Source organism: Oncorhynchus mykiss, chromosome 17, assembly GCF_013265735.2.
Source record: "Oncorhynchus mykiss isolate Arlee chromosome 17, USDA_OmykA_1.1, whole genome shotgun sequence".
NCBI classification, from domain to species: Eukaryota; Metazoa; Chordata; class Actinopteri; order Salmoniformes; family Salmonidae; genus Oncorhynchus; species Oncorhynchus mykiss.
This window is the reverse complement of record NC_048581.1, coordinates 58,942,356-58,964,130: the sequence shown is the minus strand read 5'-3', so window position 1 is coordinate 58,964,130 and position 21,775 is coordinate 58,942,356. Positions and strand designations below refer to the sequence as shown.

General features: G+C 45.9%; 1 protein-coding gene across 6 annotated transcripts in view; it reads right to left on the bottom strand.

Moving 5' to 3' along the window:
• LOC110494239 (low-density lipoprotein receptor-related protein 1) overlaps window positions 1–21,775 on the bottom strand; it is a 178,186-nt gene that overhangs the window by 46,949 nt on the left and 109,462 nt on the right. For all 6 annotated transcript variants that reach the window (XM_036950321.1, XM_036950323.1, XM_036950324.1 and 3 more), the window contains exons 13-33: window positions 21,496–21,718; window positions 21,125–21,314; window positions 17,839–17,964; window positions 17,149–17,289; window positions 16,617–16,742; window positions 16,108–16,224; window positions 15,779–15,859; window positions 14,467–14,634; window positions 12,241–12,423; window positions 11,607–11,804; window positions 11,108–11,353; window positions 9,498–9,695; window positions 8,385–8,589; window positions 7,996–8,160; window positions 7,506–7,750; window positions 6,811–6,942; window positions 5,624–5,851; window positions 5,186–5,360; window positions 646–740; window positions 402–551; window positions 39–179 (exon numbers count right to left, since the gene is read on the bottom strand). In XM_036950321.1, coding sequence (XP_036806216.1) covers window positions 39–179; window positions 402–551; window positions 646–740; window positions 5,186–5,360; window positions 5,624–5,851; window positions 6,811–6,942; window positions 7,506–7,750; window positions 7,996–8,160; window positions 8,385–8,589; window positions 9,498–9,695; window positions 11,108–11,353; window positions 11,607–11,804; window positions 12,241–12,423; window positions 14,467–14,634; window positions 15,779–15,859; window positions 16,108–16,224; window positions 16,617–16,742; window positions 17,149–17,289; window positions 17,839–17,964; window positions 21,125–21,314; window positions 21,496–21,718 — 3,533 coding nt within the window. The remainder of the gene's footprint in view (window positions 1–38; window positions 180–401; window positions 552–645; window positions 741–5,185; window positions 5,361–5,623; window positions 5,852–6,810; window positions 6,943–7,505; window positions 7,751–7,995; window positions 8,161–8,384; window positions 8,590–9,497; window positions 9,696–11,107; window positions 11,354–11,606; window positions 11,805–12,240; window positions 12,424–14,466; window positions 14,635–15,778; window positions 15,860–16,107; window positions 16,225–16,616; window positions 16,743–17,148; window positions 17,290–17,838; window positions 17,965–21,124; window positions 21,315–21,495; window positions 21,719–21,775) is intronic.

The window sequence follows — 21,775 nt, the reverse complement described above, 5'->3', positions numbered from 1 at the left end:
CATAATGTACACTCTCACACATAGACACACACAAACACCTTTCTGCACGGTCTCGTTGTAGATCTTCAAGTGCATCATAGCTGAGGTGCTGTTTCTCAGGACCTTCCAGTTCCCTCCGTCACGCTTGTCACAGGTTCCTATCTGGTCAGTCCCCTGGTCCGCCCACCATAGCTTCTCCCCTACACACAACAGCCAATCACAAAATGACATCATTTAATCTCTTCACACAAGTGGGCCAATCAAAATGACCCATCGTACTCATACTATGATCACTCAAAGAACCGATGTTGAGACCTACTGTAGCTCCATTTCTGAGTACTCAAACTGTTCGGGACAGAAAGCTAAAGGCAGATAGGAGTCAGAATGTACAGTCCTAGAGAGAGTGGAGCCAAGTTACATACCCATGATGGCCAGAGCTGTGGCCTTGGTCAGTTTGCCCTTGACCCCCTCCAGAACCTCCAGACCTGAACCATCCAGCTTACAGCGGCTGATGGTGCTGTTCCCTGAGCTGACCCAGTACAACTGCTCTGTGTCAAAGTCTATGGACAGACCTGGAGACAGACAGGGAGGAACATTATGGATGTATCCCAAATTGCAATTTATTCCTTAAATATAGTGCACTATTTTTTCCCTAGAGCCACTCACCCACTGGGCCTTTCTGATTGGTGAAGAGGACACTGCGGTTGCTGCCGTCTGTGTTTGCCATGCTGATGTTGTCTCCATCTGTCCAGTACAGCTTCCTGGAACACAGAGAGAGAGACAGAATATCAATACATCATGCTACTGAAATCACTAGAAGTGACACGACCTGCCGTTCATTAGCCTGGAGAGCGCCTAACAGTGTGTTACCATTAAAACTATTTGTGAAAACGATTTATTCGGTTTTCACACACAATTAGACAACACCCATCACAACGCTCATACTTATTTTTTTATAAGTGAGAAAGGAATTGTTTAAAACTAGCAAAACCATCAACAGCTACACATGTGGAGGTCCCATATGGAATATTTATCTACTGAACATCTCCTTGACAGATGTAAATGTATGTAGTTATACATCTAGTTTACAATCTATGTAAAAACGTGCCCTGTGTTTTAACAGCAGCATCTTTCATTGGGATAAAGTACAGGAGCCATTTTTTATTGCAGGGTAAAGGCTAGCTTAGAATACTGTGTGTGGATGTTGATTGGGTTAGGCCAAGCAGAAAACATGTCAGTGGGGATTGGCTAGTGTAGAGTCCTGCAGCAATTGAGATTCACTGCATTCAAATTTAATGCCCCATAAATGGCTTCTCTTTCGCTGAAATTCAGAAATTCTCTCTCTCTCCCTCCCTCTCCCTCACAGAGGCATATGTAGGCTACACACAAAATTGGGCTGAAACAGACAAACTCATTAAAAAAAACACGTACAGAAACACATGCAATCAGAATTCACAAATGAATTGGCCCACATGGAAAACTAGAAACATAGAAACTGTAAATGATGTGGTAACAGGACAAACAAGTATTTCCATGACAGAATGAAAAATACATTTTGGACTGACCAATGTAGACATTTTCAAATGTATCACATTTTGACGTGTAAGCTTTTGGACATCAGAGCAATGTTGAGGGAATCCTATTTCAGTCAGAATAATATAATCAGATGATAAGATATACAAAACCTTGCAGAGAGCCTATCCGACTGACAATCTCTTAGAAAAAATATTAACTATTGGAACCAAGACTTAAAAATAACTGATATTGGCACAAGATGAAGGGAGTTTTGGAAAATAACGAACAAAATTACAGTTGTACACTAAATCAAGTAGAAACTAATGTATAGGATGTAATATACAAGCGACAACATTCACAAATTCTACAGCACAACGGCAGAGTTATGTCTTAAGTGTAAAACTAAGAATGACTCAATAATTCATGCCTTCTGGGAGTGCTATGAAGTCAAAAAGTTATGGGCGGAGTTAAAAAGTTAGTTGTCAGTTTTTCAATGTAAATGTACTTTTAATTTGTCTAACTGCATATTTCAAGACATGGCATATGAGGGTGCGGGGAGATACCCAATGGGTTGGACAATATTATTTCCGTCACTTATTTTGAAGAAGCTATTACTTAAATACAGGAAGTCAAATGATACTCCAACGTTAAGAAAATGGAAGAATCAAATTATTTATCATTTTAATGTTTGGCAGCGAATACAGCATCGAGTCTTCTGGGTATGACCCTACAAGCGTGGCACACCTGTATTTGGGGACTTTCTCCAACTCTTCTCTGTAGATCCTTTCGATCTCTGTCAGGTTAGATGGAGAGTGTCGCTGCACAGCTATTTTCAGGTCTCTCCAGAGATGTAAGATCGGGGTCAAGTCCGGGCTCTGGCTGGGCCACTCAAGAACATTCAGAGACATTCATTGACCTCAAGCCACTCTTGCATTGTCTTGGCTGTGTGCTTAGGGTCATTGTCCTGTTGGAAGGTGAACCTTCACCCCAGTCTGAGGTCCTGAGCTTTCTGGAGCAGGTTTTCATCAACAATCTCTGTACTTTGCTCCGTTCATCTTTCCCTCGATCCTGACTAGTCTCCCAGTTCCTGCCACTGAAAAACATCCCCACAGACTGATGCTGCCACCACCATGATTCAGCATAGGGATGGTGCCAGGTTTCTCCAGATGTGACGCTTGGCATTAAGACCAAATAGTTCAATATTGGTTTCATCAGACCAGAGAATCTTGTTTGTGCCTTTTGGCAAACTCCAAGCGGGCCGTCACATGCCTTTTATTGAGATGTGGCTTCCGTCTTACCATTACCATAAAGGCCTGATTGGTGGAGTGCTGAAAAGATGGTTGTTCTTCTGGAAAATTCTCCACAGAGGAGCTCTGTCAGTGACCATCAGGTTCTTGGTCACATCCCTGACCAAGGCCCTTCTCCCCCGATTGCTCAGTTTGGCCGGGTGGCCAGCTCTAGGAAAAGTCTTGGTGTTTCCAAACTTCTTCCATTTAAGAATGATGAGGCCACTGTTATTGGGGACCTTCAATGCTGCAGAAATGTTTTGGTACAATTCCCCAGATATGTGCCTCGACACAATCCTGTCACGGAGCTCTACAGACAATTCCTTCAACCTCATGGCTTGGTTTTCGCTCTGACACGCACGGTCAACTGTGGGACCTTATATAGACAGGTGTGTGCGCCTTTCCAAATCATGTCCAATCAATTGAATTTACCACAGGTGGACTCCAATCAAGTTGTAGAAACATCAAGGATGATCAATGGAAACAGGATGCACATGAGCTCAATTTCAAGTCTCATAGTGAAGGGTCTGCATACTTAAGTAAATAAGGTATCCGTTTTAAATTTTTAATACATTTGCCAAAAAGTGCGATCCTTGATAAAAACCTGCTCCAGAGTGCTCAGGATCTCAGACTGGGGTGAAGGTTCACCTTCCAACAGGACAATGACCCTAAGCCCACAGCCAAGACAGCACAGGAGTGGCTTCAGGACAAGTCTCTGAATGTCCTTGAGTGGCCCAGCCAGAGCCCGGACTTGAACCCGATCGAACATCTCTGTAGAGACCTGAATATAGCTGTGCAGCGACACTCCCTATCCAACCCGACAGAGCTTGAGAGGATCTACAAATAAGAATGGGAGAAATTCCCCAAATACAGGTGTGCCAAGCTTGTAGCGTCATACCCAGAAGACTCGAGGCTGTAATCACTGCCAAAGGATCTTCAACAAAGTACAAGGGCCTGAATACTTATATTCATGTCATATTTCAGTTGTGTTTTATTTTAAATTTGCACAAATTTCTAAACCTGGTTTTGCTTTGTCATTATGGGGTATTGTGTGTAGATTCATTAGGGGGGGGGGGGAACTATTGAATCCATTTTAGAATAAGGCTGTAACGTAACAAAATGTGGAAAAAGTCAAATGGTCTGAATACTTTCATTGTATACAGTATATCAATTCCAGTTGTACTTTATCAAAACCTTTTGTCTATTGCTTTTGTCTATTTATGTTTCTGTTTATTGTAAAAAACAAGAAAAATTTATGCAATCAAAGACAGCACACACACACACTTGGATGTGATGCCTGCCTAAAACAATATAGGGCGATTCATGTGCATTTGTGATTGCTTTAGCATGTGTGTCACTCTATTTCAATCAAGGAGGTACTTAACCCCCCCCCCCCACTTCCACCACACCCTGCATTTGTTTAGGTATCATGCGTTTGAATACAGTTCCTGCAAACAATTTAAACATCCCAGTCTCTCCCCTTATCCCCCCTTTCCCAGCCCCCTCCTCTCCTGGACTCATTATAAGCAGTGTGTGTGTGTGTGTGTGTGTGTGTGTGTGTGTGTGTGTGGGAAAGAGGAGACAGCTTCAGCATCTGCTTCTGGTTTTTCCCCCATGCCAGCAGCTAAGCCCAGATCGGAAACATTCCTCAGCTTAAGTAAGTCTCTCAGAAAACAGAGAAAGGACAAAAAAGGCAGAGGCATTCTCAAAGATAATATCCCCTCCGCATCCGCCCCACACATACTCACAAACACACTCAGACAAAGAAGAGCACTCTTACTCACACACACACACACACTCAGAGATAAAAACACAAACAAGAAATGTCTGTTAGTGATCTTAGGAGCGGATGTATGCCTGCTGAGCTTTTGTCTCTTTAAAGACCAAGACAGAGAAAGAGAGAAAAACAGAAAAAAAAGTTTGAGAGGGAAGTAAATTGAGGCGAGAGAGAGAGAGAGAGAGAGAGAAAAAAAAAAATTGAGACACCGAGATCGGCCAGTGTGTGACAGTGTGTAAATAATGTATGGCTTTCAGCACAGAAGCCATCTGTTGAGAAAGAGGAAAGGGAGAGAGAGAGAGATAACAAGGGATAGATGAAAAGGGAGAGATGAGAGAGGAATTGGAGTCCCTTCTAGAGCGGGAGAGCTGGCTGCTAGAGGTCAGCCACGATCTAAACTACCCTGCCTATCATGGCAGACTTCTAGCTGTGGGAAGCCTGCCTGACAGTCAGACGGTCTCTGTGTGTGAGTGTGTGTGTATGCATATATGTGTGTGTGTGTGTGTGTGTGTGTATGCATGTATGTGTGTTAGAGGTGAAAGCAGTAGGGTGTCTGACAGCCATTTCTTAACGCTGCATTGATCTCAGTGAAACAGCTTTATCATGTCTGTGTGTCTGTTCTACTTACCCCAGTATGGGGTGCAGCACCAGACAGTGAGGTTTATCCAGGCCCTGGATGACAGCGTTCTTAAAGGATCCATCCAGTCTGGCCACATTGATCTGCTTCTTATTGGCATCATAGCTGGTCCAGAACAGGTTCCTAGACACCCAGTCTACTGCCAGACCATGGGCGTTGGGCAGGTCTAGGGAAAGACAAAGTTATCCAAGAGACAACGCAAAAATATAAAATGTTCATTAAATGACATGCGTTTCCCTACCCTGTACGAGGTCTTCGAACAAGGAGACCCACAAATATGTAGGTTTCTAATTGGAATTAACTACCCCTCAATGCTAAACTAATTAAATGACAGATTGTTGGACTCATTGATTGACTCATTCTGTATAAACTAGCTATTTGACTATTTCAACCAAAGCAGGGTAGATATTCCCACAGTAAATTCCCTACCAGCAGACACCACGGTCTCCACTCCGGTGCCGTTGATGAAGGCTCTCTTGATGGTCTGGGTTCGGACGTCTGACCAGTAGATCCGGTGCTCCACGGCATCATAGTCCACCACGGTCACGTTGTCTATGTCTGGCACGGTGAAGGAGATGATGTAGTTATAGTAGGGGTTGTCTATGTCCACTCCCCTGATCTCGATCTGACGGGCATACAGCAGGAACTGACGGGACTCTGGAGAGGGAGAGAAGGACATGACATATTAAGGAGGGAGGAGAGGGGAGTTAGGGAGGGGTGGGTTTGGGGAGTTATGGTGAGTATGTACGGCTTCTATTCGATCGAACGGACATACAGCAGGGACTGACTGGAAGAAAAGGGGTTCAATTGTGATGGAGTGTGTGTGCGAGCGCGCGTGCTAGCGAGTATGTGTGTGAAATGTCTTTGCCACTTAAGAGTCCACTTAATACAATCTCCCACAATAACAAGCAGTCAGGAGTGAGGCGTGTATGTTAACTGATTGTACTTGGCTCTTCTCAGCCTGTCTAGATCAGATAGCCCAGGCATGTGTGTATACTCTAGGTAGTGAATGAGGGAGAGTTGTGGCTGATGCCAGCTTTAAACAGTGGGCCTCTCCATTCCTTTACGCCACAGATAATAGAAACTGCTCCCCTGAATACAAAACACGCGCATACACAGACGCGCCCACACACACCCTTTCACTTTAGAGACAAGGCCTAAACCCCTCAAACTCTCTTGGCGTCACAAGTGACAGAATCCAGGAGATAATCCTGACTGTTTGTGGACTGTGACACAAAGCCAATGGGGGGGGGTGATCCCACTCATGAGGGATGTTTGTTCCCTCTAGACCCCCTGTGGTTAGAATAAACCTCTGTACGTGGGTACTGGAGAAGAGACCCGTCTCTGAATCATCACACACACACCATGAATCCCACTGTGTCATTCTCAGCAACTCCACCTCTCTGCCAAGCCAAGCACAGAGAAGGAGACAATCTGCCAGCTCAGGGGAGGAGGAAGAGTGTGTGTGTGTGTGGGGGGGGGGGGGGGGGGGGGTGGAAGAGACGTGTGTGTGTGTGTGTGTGTGTGTCTGTAGGAGCAGCGGTTTTGTTTGTCCACCTGTTCCAGGTGTTCGATTGATTGTATGTGTGTACGTGCGCGTCTTAAGGTGTGTTTACCATAGCAAGCGTGTTTGTCGGCTCCCAGCTTCATGAGATGAGGGCAGGCACAGGAGAAGGTCTGGTTGTAGTTGATGAGACACAGGTGAGAACAGGGACCTGTGCCATTGTTAGCTGCACACGGATTAGGAGCTGTGGAGAAAAAGAGCGAGAGAGCGGGGATAGAGACAGTGGTAAAGAGAGAAAGAGGTAGAGCGTAAGCACAAGGAAAATGGAGGGTGGTAGAGAAAGACATGAGAAGAGAAGGGGAGGGAGAGCGAATGAGAGGGGGAAAGGAATTGGTAGAGAAGCGATAAGAGGGCGAAATGGAATGAGAAAGAGAGAAGGAAAATGTGAGGAAAGGATAAGCGAGGGGACGAGAGAAAGAAAGGGAAGGAGGGAGGAAAATATCAATTACAATCATCCAGTATGTGCATATAAAACAGCTCTTACCACTCAGGCAGCAGGCCTATCTGTCTCATCCATAAATGGATGGTTTTCTGAGCATGGCCATTTTGAGGTGAGCGGTTGTGACAGGGGAGGCCAGATGCCACTACCCTCCTGAATGACACATGGACTTAGAGAAGCTGTCAATCAAAGTGGCCACTGACTCGGGACACTGTCAATTCAAAGTAGCTAACCTCTTTTAAACACCAAGTTTGTTAGCAGGTGTGTGTGTGTGTGTGTGTGTGTGTGTGTGTGTGTGTGTGTCTTACCTTGGGGCTGTCTGGAAGGATGGTAGACCTGCAGGTCAAAAGGTTGTGTGTTGGTTCTCTGGACCACGGTTACGTTGTTACCGGTCCACTTATTAGCCTTGGCCAGCGTGTTGGTCCTCCAGTCCGTCCAGTAAACCTCTCCCCCGTACATAGTGACTGCGAATGGGTGCGACAGGTATTCGTGTCCCCTCAGCACCTCGATCAGGCCGGAACCATCGTATTTGGCTGAGTAAATAGCATCAGACCTGGAGGATGGATGGAAGACAACACAATACAGTGACTTATGACAGCCTTTGTATGCATGTTTGTATGCATGCATGCATGTATATATGTATGTATATATATATATATATATATATATATATATATATATATATATATATATATATATATATATATATATATGTGTGTGTGTGTGTGTGTGTGTGTGTGTGTGTGTGTGTGTGTGTGTATATATATATATATATACACTGTATGTCCTCTCTCTGACCTGGCGTCGATCCACAGGATGCGTAGCTCCAGGTAGTCTACAGTGAGTCCGTTGGGCCAGCCCCCATTTCCTGTCTCCTTATGGATGGTCCTCCTTCCCTCGCCACTCATGGAAGCTGCCTCGATCCTTGGCATACTGGCATCCCAGTCCGTCCAAAACAGAATCCTACAGAAATAAGGATGGTCCAGTAAACCCAATAAAACAAAAACCAATGACTGAAATCAAGACTCAGTTTTAAGCCGTGTGAATACTCATTCCTAGCCTGGTCCCAGATGGGTTTGTGCTGCCTTTCCAACTCCTATGGTCATTGTCAACATAGGAGTTAGCAATACAGCATCAACAGATCTGGGACCAGGCTAACCCATCCCCAGCAGTGTGCTGGTTCTCACCCGTAGCGGGGGTCCAGGGCGATGGCCCGGGGGTGCTCCACCTCCCCAGCCAGCAGAGTGGTCCTCATGGTTCCGTCCAGCTTGGCCACTTCTATCTGGTCCAGGTTACTCTCCACCCAGTAGATGTTCCCTGCTATCCAGTCCACCGCCAGACCCTCTGGAGTGGCCAGGCCATACTGGATCACCACATCAAAACTAGTCAGAGCTGGAGCAGGGAAGGAGGGAGAGGTTGTGGTTCATTAGATTGTGAAGCTTTGCTGTGATCGTTTACCCTTTTCTGTAGACCTATTCAATTTTTGTCATTAAAAAGTTGTCAAAGTGTCTTACCAGTACCATGAACATCAATCACACAGCGACAGTTTCTAATGCCGATGCAGCCCCAGCGTATCTAATAATGCCACCTACACAGCCACGACTCTCCCTACGACTGACAGGATACATTCTACTCCCGTTTGAGCCTAAGCAAACAACATGACGTGAGGCGCCAGTGAAAATAAAAGAAGCGAGGAGAAGAAACTATTCTTTTCATCCCCCCTCTCTCACCCATTCATTTTCCCATTACAGGTCCCTAATCAGAGAGAACGACCTAATTATTAGTCATTATCCTGACTGGAGTAGACACACACACACACACACACTCCTTATGCTTCCCACTGTAATGAATGGGCCTCTTCTGCTCTATAGATTGTGTTTGATTGATTGGTTTTGCATTTTTGAAGGTAGCGGTTTAGTTTTGATTGATTGGCTTTGCCTGTTTGGAAGGTGACAGTGTGGGTTTGATTGATTTGTTTTGTCTTTCGGCGTGGAGCTGGACCATCTGCTTTGTTATTTACCAGCTGCTTCCCCTCAGCAGCTATAGGCCTGCACAGCACAGTACAACTACTATTCCCAGAATTCCCCACTGTGAAGGCAATTGGGAAATCATGGAAGTTGGGGTACTCCACTAAAGACAAAGTGTGCTGTTGGTCTCAATGACTATACACAAACTAGAGGTAAAAAGTGGAGAAATCCAAAGCATACCTTTCACTATAGTGAGTGTGCATGAATGTGATAGTGGACCTGAATGAGGACAGAGTCTGTATACATTATGCGTGTGTGGTAAAAGACACTCACCTCCGTTCTCGGACAGTTTGCCACGGTAGATCTTGTCCTCCACCACGTCGGTCCAGTAGAGAGCATTCTCGGCGAGGTGGAAGTCCAGGGCGATGGTGTTCCTCAGGCCAGGCACCAGCACGCTGAACTCTCCCTTGTTCAGGTCGATACGTCGGATCTCATGGCGGTTGGAGAAGATGATGAAGGGCTTGAAGGGATCTGAGGTGAAGACAGGAGATTACATAATCATTGTGATGTACTGGTGCCTGTTGGTGGCAGCGGTGGGATCCCTGCATCTATTTTGCACCCAGTGCATCCTGGGTAATGTAGTAAGAAAAAGCTGTAAATTGAGGAATGTTTCCTCCCAAGGCTTGATTATAAGGGTGTTGGGTCCTGGTTTCAACTTATTCAAAGTAGAAATGAACAGCTTTAACAGTAAATGCCTTCCATTATTTCAGTTTGCCTGGTCATGACTAAAATCCAGTAACTAAACAATACTGTGGCGACCCATTAGTCGTTGGCTGTTAGGAACCTGAATACAACCATGGTAGTGTGACGCACACACAGTGCTATGTGGCTAAATGAAAGAGGAACGTAGTTAGGAACCCTGTCTAATCCCTGGTAATTAAAAGCCTGTATGTATTAAATGGAGGAGAGTTATCTCCGGACGACAGACAGTGTGATGAATGGTTGTGTTGTGTGTGTGTGTGTGTGTGTTTGTGTGTAACTCAGACTGTCGCTGTGGGTGCAGGGCTGAATTATATGCAGCTTTATTTGAGTCAGTGGCTAGTTTCTGTGAGGAGGTTAGAGCCTTGAGTATGTATGTGGGTAACAGTGTTCTTCCATTACATTGATTGAGTTTTCCCTATCCCTTCCTCTTATTCTATATTTATCCCTCCTCCCTTTCCCCTTTACAAGTTCCCCAACTTTCCTCAATCTACCTCCTCTTCTTTGTTGTTAGTCTTCTACTCTACTCATCTCCTTATCCCTTTCTCTGTATCCTACATTCACAGCTAGAAGCCCCCCCAACTATTCTCATGTCCCCGTTTCGATTTTCTGCTCTCCCTCTCCTCCTTCTGTTCTTCAATCCCTTGTCTCCCCTCCAGCTCTCTTCTCATCCTCATGTGAACACCGCCTCTAGCCTCCTGCCTCCTCGCCTATCCTCTCCCACCCTCTGTTTATTGTCCAGAGCGGTGGTATCAGCTCCCAGTCAGAGTTTGGTGGAACCACTGAAACCACCCAGCTTCCTGCCAATACGCCTCATCCTCTCTCTCCTACTCACTCACCTCATTTGCTCTCTCTATCGCCTGAACAAAAACCACAATACTTCCTGGAAATGTACTGTAGTTTCCTTTTCCTTCCCTTGCGGATCCTAAACCCCAATCCCCTCTCTCACTTTGACTCTCCCCACATCCATCATGTTGACACACATCACCCTCTGTGCCAGTGTCTTTCATTCTCATAATCCTTAGAATCTCTCCGTTCTCTTCCATTTCACTCCCAACCACCATATCCCCCTCTTCTTCTCTCCTTCCCAGTTTCCCACCCTTTAACCTCCCCTGCTCTTCCATTCCCTCTTTTCTCCAAGCCTCCCATCACCCTCTCCGTCTCCTCCAACCCACCCTCCTCACCAGTGCTCTTGCAGTTCTCCTGATCAGGCTCCAGCTCCCAACCCTCGTAGCAGGAACACTTGACACTGAACTTGTCCTGCTCACAGCGCTGGCTACACTTCAGGTGTTTGGCGCAGAAACTCTGGATCTGACAGGTCTTGTTGTTGGAGTCCAGCTCCATGCCCAGGGGGCAGGAACACACCACGCCCTCCCCGGGGGCTACTGTACAGTTATGGCTGCAGTCGCCGTTATCCAGCGAGCACAGGTCTGCAGGGAAAGAGAGGGATGGGTGTTACGGGAGGAGGTGACACTGAACAAAAACAATGGGACAACACTCTTCTAGAGCTCTCTCTCATGCGGAATACACAACAATGACATAACAGGCATCATAAACAGTCACGACAGCTCAACTTGCAATATTCCCGGTTTTACTCTGGCACGTTGGTGTCAGCGGTGGGATCCCTGTCCTACCGCCCGGTGCATCCTGGGTAATGCAGTCTTTAGTAGCAGCAGGTCTTACCACAGAGTTTCTCGTCAGAGCCGTCGGGGCAGTCGTCTGTGCCGTCACACAGCTTCTCAGCGGGCAGACAGATGGTGGAGTCGTTGGCACACACATGGTGGGAGAGCTTACACACCAACGCCTCACAGTTGTCCTCGTCTGAGTTGTCCTCACAGTCACTGTCCCCGTCACACACCCAGGCCTTACTGATACAGCGGGCTAGGGATAGGTCAGAGGGAAAAGTTCAGACGTTACAGGCAGATACAGTCCACAATAACAAAAATACAGCTACAACCAAATCCAGTCCATCTCCACCAGATAACTCTGAGCTACCCATTTCAATACTGTTACATTTATGTTTTTCAACAGGCAAATCTTCCATTCTTTCCCCCCCCATTTCATTTAAACTCCCAGAATTTCTTCCTTATTGCTGTGTCACAACCATCCCCATTCCCCCAGTCTCCGTACCAGAGTCTCTACAACCAAATCCAGTCCATCTCCACCAGATAACTCTGAGCTACCCATTTCAATACTGTTACATTTATGTTTTTCAACAGGCAAATCTTCCATTCTTTCCCCCCCATTCCATTTAAACTCCCAGAATTTCTTCCTTATTGCTGTGTCACAACCATCCCCATTCCCCCAGTCTCCGTACCAGAGTCTCTACAACCAAACTTGACGGCGGGGTCACACATGTGTGTGACACCTTCGCAGTTCTTCTCATCGCTCAGGTCCATGCAGTCTGTGTCCCCGTCGCAGCGCCAGCGCATAGGGATGCACAGACCGTCCATACGACACTGGAACTCATCCGTGTGACATCCGCCAGGGGGACGCGTGGCTGGGGAGGGAGAGTGATGGAAAGAGAGAGAGAAATGAGGAGTATTATATCACTACCATAACACTCAAACAATTACAGAAATGGATTAAAAACAGAGATATTTAGGCCTCTGAGTTTTTACAGAACCAGGTAAAACTCTGGGCCCTTGTCATAAGGGTGGCAGGGTAGCCTAGTGTTTAGAGCGTTAGACTAGTAACCGAAAGGTTGCAAGTTCGAATCCCCGAGCTGACAAGGTACAAATCTGTTGTTCTGCCCCTGAACAGGCAGTTTAACCCACTGTTCCTAGGCCGTCATTGAAAATAAGATTTTGTTCTTAACTGACTAAAATAAAGGTAAAATAAAAAATAAATAAAATAAGCTATGACTTTTCATCTGTGTTCATAATTTTTGTAAGAGTTGGAGTAACTGAGTAACTGCCAATGCTGATGATTTTGAAAAAACGCTAATGCAACCACATTAGGACAGATATCGAGTCATTCACTACCTCTTTCTCCCACTGTGGGGCTCCAATGGGAAACAAGGACACTCTCTATCCCAGGGGATCAGTTTGACCAGAACATCACGCATCAATGATGGACACTATTCACCAACTATTCACTCAACGGGTAATAAAAAGAGACTGGTAAAACCAACAGGCATCTGGCACAGACAAAGACACAGATGGCAAAATTTGGCTAAGGTGTTGGCATGTGTGTGGACCTCACAGTGGGCAGAAGCTCGACGATGCCATGAGACAAAAGATGACGTGATTCATTCACACACACAATACATCAAATCACATCATTAACAAAATGCTGACATTCACTAACGACCTGTCATGGCTAAATGAATGGAAACCAATGACCCAAAGACGCCCACGAGTCAAGGGTTGGCAGTGCCACAATGCCAGGGTGATGCAGCGCACTGAAGGGTACAGCTTTCACGCAGAGGCCATGCTCCAGTGGATTACCAATAGAGCCATCATTGGCATCGGTGATTACGGAATGAATTGAAAGACTCGGACGTCAACGGTCAATGGTCACAGAGTTTCATGTGTCACGTCAAAGTGAACACAGTACTGTAGGTTTCTTTTTGATAAATGGAAATAGTGTGCTCCAAAATGGCTGTGCAAGTGTGGAAGACCATGAGACTAAATCTGTGTAAGTATGTGTGTTAGGTTTCATTGTGCAGGTGTTTGTGTGAGCATGTGCGCGCGTGTGTGTATGTGTGTAAAAGATCCTGAAGCATCCTGCCTGCCTGCCCTCCATTAAAACCTCAGGATTCTGCTTCTCCCTGGGCCCTGCGAGGGGAGCCAAAACCAGACCAGCCCATTAGCCAGCACCACGGGGGGGGGGGGGGGGGGAGGTTACAGGCCACAGATAAATATATGTTCATTCAAAATTCCCCTGATAGTATTTCATATTTAACTTGTCTGTTTCTCGTCTAAGACGTTGTTTCTTTTGGTTCAGATCCTACGCAACAAATGTAATAAAGTGGTTTGGAGTTGACCACAGGAAAGTTTCCTTTCAGGTGAGGCGTTCCACAATTCTCGACCAACTAAGCAACATGGGACATAATCGGATGCAGTGTTTACAGTATAAATAGTGAGTTTGTTTCCCCAATTCTTAATTATATGTTCGAAGGAGATACTAGCAGGTTTATAAGCTAGAGGGAGAGAGATAGAGGGAGAGAGTAGTGTTTATGACATAATTGCATGTCTGTTGCACAACTAGGAACATGGTGTAGTGAGGTTTCACACAGTCAACAGCCATCTAGAATCCTGTTGTAGACTAACCCTTTTCATTTGGCTGGTCTATAGCACATACAGTAATATGGCATTAAGTTGTCATGGTTGGTGGGTTATGAAGCCGACACAGTAATATATTTGGCACCTGATTGGTGCGTTACATGCAGTAGTTGACACACCCAGACAGCGATTGGTTGGTTACGGAGCCGACATGGAATCAACACTCACAATGATTGGTGAGTTACGGAGTTCACACAAAGATTGGTGGGTTACGCTCTCACAGACAGCGATTGGTGGGCTACAGTGCCGACACTCACCCTGATTGGTGCAGTTGGCGTGAGTCTCGTCGCTGTAGTCTCCACAGTCGTTGTCTCCGTCGCAGGTCCAGTAGTCCGGGATGCAGCGGCCGCTGTTACACTTGAACTGGGCGCTGGAGCAGGAGTGGCTGCAGCCTGCCTCGTCACTGTTGTCCCCACAATCATTATCTGCAAGGCAAACGCAGTCAAACCTCTACCTCGCACCGCTCATACACACAACATAGGCAGACTAGAGTGAAAGACAAAAACAAAATCTCCCAGGTTATTGTTTATGTACCTGGTCATTTACATTAGTTATGAAGAACACTGTCAATGTCAGTTCTCTCGTCACTCAGACAATAGGTTATCACAATGTAAATAGCCTTTACACAACTATTGTTCATAATGCAATTTCCATGACATGAAATGCAGACTCGCATACCAAAACACTTAACATTACATTTACAAATGAATTTCAATGTGAGGAAAAAAGGAGAAGAGATAGAGGAAAATAAATCACAGAAACTGCATAGATCAAACCATGCACCACGAGTGAATGTACCCAGCACTGATACATTGAGCTTGGCAGCAGAGGAGATGCTTCCCCACAGACCTCCTCTAAGCACTTCTAACAGGGAGGTTTGTCTGGTAACTAAACCTTAATGGTGTCCACTGGCAGATGAATATAAAAAGTAAGCTCACTATTGCCGATAGGGTTGAGGCCAATTGGACCTTGTTGTTTAATAATGAACAACAAATGTTCTCCATCTTTGATTCTTGTCCATTCATTACGATTACAATGGAGAGCTCTTCCTCCTGCATTAAGTGGGTGAGTAGAAGCAGTAAGAGCCTCCATTATCGGTCTATTGAGATGAATAATTAACTACTGTTAAAGGGTAAAGCTGCCGTTAGTAAGGAAAGCATCCCTGGTTCCCCCTACAGTAGCAGGTCTCCCTCTCCCTCCCCTCTGGGGCCCCCCTAGCGAGCCCTGGCTTTGGTGCATGTTGATCTATGCACTAACCGGTCGGGTTCGGACAATTCAACTCATCAGAGCCGTCCCCACAATCCTTTTCTGAAACAAAGAAATCAACGGAGACAGCGGAGTGGGCGGACGGCACGACAACAATACACATTGAACAACAACACAACGAGCCAATGACAATGAGAGAAGAAACAAACACACAAACACCCTTGCCAAATAGAGAGGAAAGCTGTAGTCAGAGACATGTGGACATCAAATGACATGCGTAGCAACGAGTCAGTGATAGAGCTGGTGATGACTAGAGATGCACACGCAGTAGGAGAACGAGGAAGACGAAGGAGAGACACTCACCATTGTCACAGCGCCAGTTGATGTTGATGCAGCGTCCGTTATTGCAGGTGAACTGGGTGAGAGGGAAACAGGTGGGGTAGGCTGGACGGAGAGAGAGAATGAGAGAGAGCAAATGGAAGACCGAGTGCTTCGTGTCATAAGAAACAACAGTAACAGTAACTTACGACTTTACTAGCTATGACCATGATAGTTCCGGGCCGCACTACGAGCCTGGGTTTCAGTGATATGGGTATTGTGTTTTGTCTTTTCTGAGGAAGATTTATTTTCTGTGTGTTATAGCATAAGAGAAAGATAAGGGTCAAGGGTCAAAGGTGAGGCAGGTGAACTACCACATGACGCAGGCTCGTCAGAGCGGTCCCCACAGTCATCGTCCAGGTCACATGTCCAGGAGATGGGGATACAGCGACCGCTGGCACACGAGTACTGGTTGGGGGGGCAGGTGCGTGCTGAAATGGTAGGAGTGTGGGGGGGGGGGCATTGAGATTAATAAACAGTTATCCTCAGGAGAACGACTCCAATAGGATGTTATTAGATTGCCCTTTGAAATGTTACAACAGGAGTTGGATTCATGGGAAATGACATTTTGAGGATCTCCAGAGCTTTGTGTGGATTCAGTCCATGTACACTGGGCTAAGCTGAGGGAAAGGTCAGCCCTAAACAACCATTGTCTGAACGATGTGTACGACAGAGAAAGAGAGAAAAGAAAGAGACAGCAAAACAGAAAAATAAAGAGCGAGAAAGAGAGAAAATAATGTGCACAGAATGTGTGTGTGTTACTCGTGTGTGTGTGCGCGTGTGCACATCTGCGTTTGAGCGTGTGAGTGTTTGAGCGTCCTACCAGAGCAGGTGGTGTTAGACTCATCCTCGTCATTGCCACAGTCGTTGTCTCCGTCACACAGCCAGCGCAGAGGGATACAGCGGTTGTTCTGACACTTAAACCTGTCGGTCGGACAGGTGTGCTGGTCTGGAGGGGGAGAGAGGGAGGGATTGAAGAAGGATAGAAGGGGGATAGCAGGGGTACAGAGTGTAAGAGGGCACAGACAGACACAGACTCTCTGGCTAGGCTACTGGAGCCTGTCTGCACTCTGACCACAGACAGACAGAGAGAGCTTTTCCAGACCCACCAACATTCCCACATTCCTTCACACACACACACGCGCACACACACACACACACTCTCCCGCAGGCAAATGTGCAAATACAAACTCCACATAAACACACAAAGTCTGTCGTTTCTCAATTCATTCTGGCATCAAAAGACTGTCAAATTGAAATACTGAAAGGGCATCTGTCTTCAGCTGCACAGAGACCAAAGGAAAGGTAGCTGATCTAAAATCAGTGTATGTGTGTGTGTCTGTATGCACACTCACGGCAGAGCTCAGGGGCCTCGTCGCTGTTGTCCAGACAGTCATTGTCACCGTCACACTTCCATCGCTCCTGGATACAGCGGTTGTTCTTACAGGCAAACTCCCCTGGCTGACACTGAGGAGGAGGGATGTAGGTGGGGTTGACTGGAGGGAGAGGGGGAGAGAGGGACAGAGGAAGAGATAGACATGGAAAGAGAGAAATTGAACGTTTAAAGAACACATTTCACCGACAAAGTTTCATGAGTGGAGAGGGACAGAGAGATACTAGCTAATACACTGCAACCAACACCAATCACATCAGCAACCAACAACAAATACAAACCCTGTCAAAGCAGTGAGTCAACATGAGCCCAGTGTGTGTATGTGTGTGTGTCAAGCCTACTGTCAGACCCTAATCCACCCCCCCTCCCCACACCCTTAAAATCTGTGCTGACTGCTCCATGCGTGAGAGGGATTTCTATTTGCATTCTATACACATTTGTTCTTTCTTCCCCTCTCAGACACATACACTGACAGTTCAAATTTGAAATAGAGTTTTATTCTAGGCTAATCTCTATAAACCCTGATGTCGGTAGCATGTGACAAAATTACCTTCCACACGAGTTCACATGCACACACATTGTGGGAGTTTTGAATTGAGGGTAAACTCCTAGTCTCCTATGCTCCCTGCTCCCTTGCTCCCTGACCTCTCACCTTTACAGCTGGTGTTGTCTTTGTCATCTAGTAGCTGGTCCTCTGCACAGGCACACTGTCTCCCATCAGGGATGGCCAGACACAGACTACTGCAGCCACCGTTATTCACACGACATGCATTAGAACCTGCACAGAGAGAGAGGGGGGGGGGTTATAAACACACAGATTAGTGTCTGAATATAAGGGTTTGTGCATGCAATGTATGTGTATCAGAGATACAGTGCATTCGGAAAGTATTCAGACCCCTTGACTTTTTCCGCATTTTGTTATTTCAGACCCCTAGACTTTTTCCGCATTGCTTAAATTGTTTTCTCCCCATCAGTCTACACACAATACCCCATAATAACAAACCAAAAAACAGGTTTTTAGACATTTTTTTATAGAATATTAAATATTAGTGTTATATAAGTGTTCAGACCCTTTACTCAGTACTTGAAGCACCTTCGGCAGCGATTACAGACTTGAGTCTTCTTGGGTATTATGCTACAACCTTGGCACAACTGTATTTGGGGAGTTTCTCCCATTCTTCAGATCCTCTCACGCACTGTCAGGTTGGATGAGGAGAGTTGCTGCACTGCTATTTTCAGGTTTCTCCAGAGATGCTCAATCGGGTTCACATCCAGGATTTGGCAGGGCCACTCGAGGACATTCAGAGAATTGTCCCGAAGCTCGGCTGTGTCCTTAGGGTTGTTGTCCTGTTGGAAGGTGACCCTTCACCCCAGTCGGAGGTCCTTAGCGGTCTGGAACAGGTTTTCATCAAGGATCTCTCTGTACTTTGATCTGTTAGTCTCCCAGTCCCTGCCGCTGAAAAACATCCCTACAACATGATGCTGCCACCACCATGCTTCACCGTAGGGGTGGAGCCAGGTTTCTTCCACACGTGACACTTGGCTGCAGAGATGGTTGTCCTTCTGGAAGGTTCTCCCATCTCCACAGAGGAACTCTGGAGCTCTGCCAGAGTGATCATCAGGTCACCTCCCTAACAAAGGCCCTTCTCCCCCGATTGCTCAGTTTGGCCGAGCGGCCAGCTTTAGGAAAAGTCTTGGTTGTTCCAAAGTTCTTCCATTTAAGAATGATGGAGGCCACTGTTCTTGGGGACCTTCAATGCTGAATAAATATTTTAGTACCCATCCCCAGATCTGTGCCTCAACTCAATCCTGTCTTGGAGCTCTACAGACAATTCCTTTGACCTCATGGCTTGGTTTTTGCTCTGACATGCACTGTCAACTGTGGGACATACAGTGGGGCAAAAAAGTATTTAGTCAGCCACCAATTGTGCAAGTTCTCTCACTTAAAAAGATGAGGCCTGTAATTTTCATCATAGGTACACTTCAACTATGACAGACAAAATGAGAAAAAAATCCAGAAAATCACATTGTAGGATTGTTAATACATTTATTTGCAAATTATGGTGGAAAATAAGTATTTGGTCAATAACGAAAGTTTCTCAATACTTTGTTATATACCCTTTGTTGGCAATGACAGAGGTCAAACGTTTTCTGTAAGTCTTCACAAGGTTTTCACACACTGTTGCTGGTATTTTGGCCCATTCCTCCATGCAGATCTCCTCTAGAGCAGTGATGTTTTGGGGCTGTTGCTGGGCTACACGGACTTTCAACTCCCTCCAAAGATTTTCTATCGGGTTGAGATCTGGAGACTGGCTAGGCCACTCCAGGACCTTGAAATGCTTCTTACGAAGCCACTCCTTCATTGCCCGGGCGGTGTGTTTGAGATCATTGTCATGCTGAAAGACCCAGCCACGTTTCATCTTCAATGCCCTTGCTGATGGAAGGAGGTTTTCACTCAAAATCTCACGATACATGGCCCCATTCATTCTTTCCTTTACACGGATCAGTCGTCCTGGTCCCTTTGCAGAAAAACAGCCCCAAAGCATGATGTTTCCACCCCCATGCTTCACAGTAGGTATGGTGTTCTTTGGATGCAACTCAGCATTCTTTGTCCTCCAAACACGACGAGTTGAGTTTTTACCAAAAAGTTATATTTTGGTTTCATCTGACCTTCTCCCAATCCTCTTCTCGATCATCCAAATGCTCTCTAGCAAACTTCAAACGGGCCTGGACATGTAGTGGCTTAAGCAGGGGGACACGTCTGGCACTGCAGGATTTGAGTCCCTGGTGGCGTAGTGTGTTACTGATGGTAGGCTTTGTTACTTTGGTCCCAGTTCTCTGCATGGCATTCACTAGGTCCCCCCGTGTGGTTCTGGGATTTTTGCCCACCGTTCTTGTGATAATTTTGACCCCACTGGGTGAGATCTTGTGTGGAGCCCCAGATCGAGGGAGATTATCAGTGGTCTTGTATGTCTTCCATTTCCTAATAATTGCTCCCACAGTTGATTTCTTCAAACCAAGCTGTTTACCTATTGCAGATTCAGTCTTCCCAGCCTGGTGCAGGTCTACAATTTTGTTTCTGGTGTCCTTTGACAGCTCTTTGGTCTTGGCCATAGTGGAGTTTGGAGTGTGACTGTTTGAGGTTGTGGACAGGTGTCTTTTATACTGATAACAAGTTCAAACAGGTGCCCTTAATACAGGCAACGAGTGGAGGACAGAGGAGCCTCTTAAAGAAGAAGTTACAGGTCTGTGAGAGCCAGAAATCTTGCTTGTTTGTAGGTGACCAAATACTTATTTTCCACCATAATTTGCAAATAAATTCATAAAAAATCCAACAATGTGATTTTTTTTTCTCATTTTGTCTGTCATAGTTGAAGTGTACCTATGATGAAAATTACAGGCCTCTCATCTTTTTAAGTGAGAGAACTTGCACAATTGGTGGCTGACTAAATACTTTTTTGCCCCACTGTATAGACAGGTGTGTGTCTTTCCAAATCATGTCCAATCAATTGAATTTACCACAGGTGTACTCCTATCAAGTTGTAGAAACATCTAAAGGATGACCAATTGAAACAGGATGCACCTGAGCTCAATTTCGAGCTTCATAGCAAAGGGCTTGAATACTTATGTAAATAAGTTCTGTTTTTTTATTATTATTATAGATTTGCAAAAATGTCATTATGGGGTATTGTGTGTCGATTGATAAGAAAAATAAATATTCAATCCATTTTAGAATGAGGCTGTAATGTAACAAAACGTGGAAAAAGTCAAGGGGTCTGAATACTTTCCGAATGCATTATATCTCAAGTTACAATTTAGACCTAGCTGCAGATCTGTCATCTGATATGAGAACGGTCGCGATAATAAAAAGTGATGAGTGATTGGGTAGACAGATGGATGGGGTTGTGTCTGGGTGGACAGAGTGTAGTGTCCTGTACCTTGTTGCTGCTGGGCGTCATACATGCGGATCTCGAAGATGGGCGGCCGTTCGTTGCGGAGCAGGGTGACGGTCCTGGTGACCTGGTCCAGTTTGTAGATGCTGCCGCTGCGGTACTCGTTCCAGAACAGGAAGTGTTTGTAGTGACACAGGCCAAAGGCGTGGTTCAACTCCTGACCCTCGTATACCGTCTGATAGCAACAGCACAACACAAGATCATATTCATTAGTGCACACCTTAGCAAAACATTTTGCAACTGAAACACAGGTATTGTCAATGTCTGACCTTGAGTTCGGTGTTGTTGAGGTGGTCATAGTAGGGTTAGGGTTAGGGTTGGGGTTAGGTTAAGCACTAGTAACCAGTCTGACTGACCTTGCGTTCAGTGTTGTTAATGTAGACCATCTCGATGCGGTCATAGTATGCGTCCACCCAGTACAGAATGCCCTGTGGGATGTCCAGACTCAGACCATTGGGCCACAAGACTGTCTTACTGGTCAGGAACACGTTCCTGTTAGAACCATCCATCCAGGCCCGCTCAATCTTCCCTCTTTTACTCTCCTTGGGATCTTCCTCCCAGTCAGTCCAGTACATCCACCTTGGAAGAGAGAGAGGAGGGGTGGGTGAGCAGGGTGTGCGTGTGTGTGTGTGTTTT